This window comes from Volvox carteri (genome assembly GCF_000143455.1).
Source record: "Volvox carteri f. nagariensis unplaced genomic scaffold VOLCAscaffold_117, whole genome shotgun sequence".
NCBI classification, from domain to species: Eukaryota; Viridiplantae; Chlorophyta; class Chlorophyceae; order Chlamydomonadales; family Volvocaceae; genus Volvox; species Volvox carteri.
In genome coordinates this window covers 172,475-172,997 of record NW_003307660.1, presented here as the reverse complement: position 1 = coordinate 172,997, position 523 = coordinate 172,475, and the positions used below count along the sequence as shown (strand labels likewise).

The 523-nt window shown below is 65.8% G+C and overlaps 1 protein-coding gene across 1 annotated transcript in view; it reads right to left on the bottom strand.

Moving 5' to 3' along the window:
• mcm8 (minichromosome maintenance protein 8) overlaps positions 1 to 523 on the bottom strand; it is a gene marked incomplete at both ends in the record, with an annotated part of 10,134 nt that overhangs the window by 2,894 nt on the left and 6,717 nt on the right. Inside the window, one exon of the mRNA XM_002958987.1 lies at positions 108 to 137. Coding sequence (XP_002959033.1) covers positions 108 to 137 — 30 coding nt within the window. The remainder of the gene's footprint in view (positions 1 to 107; positions 138 to 523) is intronic.

The following is a 523-nucleotide window of genomic DNA, read 5'->3' as shown; positions in this document are numbered from 1 at the left end:
TTGGGAAATGGAGGACCCGCTGCTGAGGACGCCCTCCCTCTTCACGGGGCCTCCCACCCCCTCCTTACCCCCACCCAAGCAAACCCCCGTACTCCCATGTGCCGTACCTCCTGCTGCTCCATGACTTCCAGCAGTGCCTGCGAAAAGAGGTACGTACGGCATTACGTCACCTGCCTCCACTGCTACTGCTGCTGCAGCTGGCACCTCTCGACCTGTCAAACCCAGCCTTCCCGGCCCCTCCCATCAAGCCCACCAAGCCCACCCGCAGCTCGGGGAGTCCGTCGGAGCTCCAGACACCTTCCCCCCTCCCCCTCACCCCTCCCCCCCCGGGGGGCCCCAGCGCCGAGCCCGCCGCTGTCACACCACCGCCTCGTCCCATGAACTCCACATCCCCACACATGCCGTACACAGCTCACCCTCCGCAAACCCAGCTCGTCCAACTTCTAACTGGCCGCCCCGTTCCCGCCGCCTCCAGAGCTAACTTAGGCTTTAACACGCCCCCTCCCCTTAGAGCCCCCAAGCG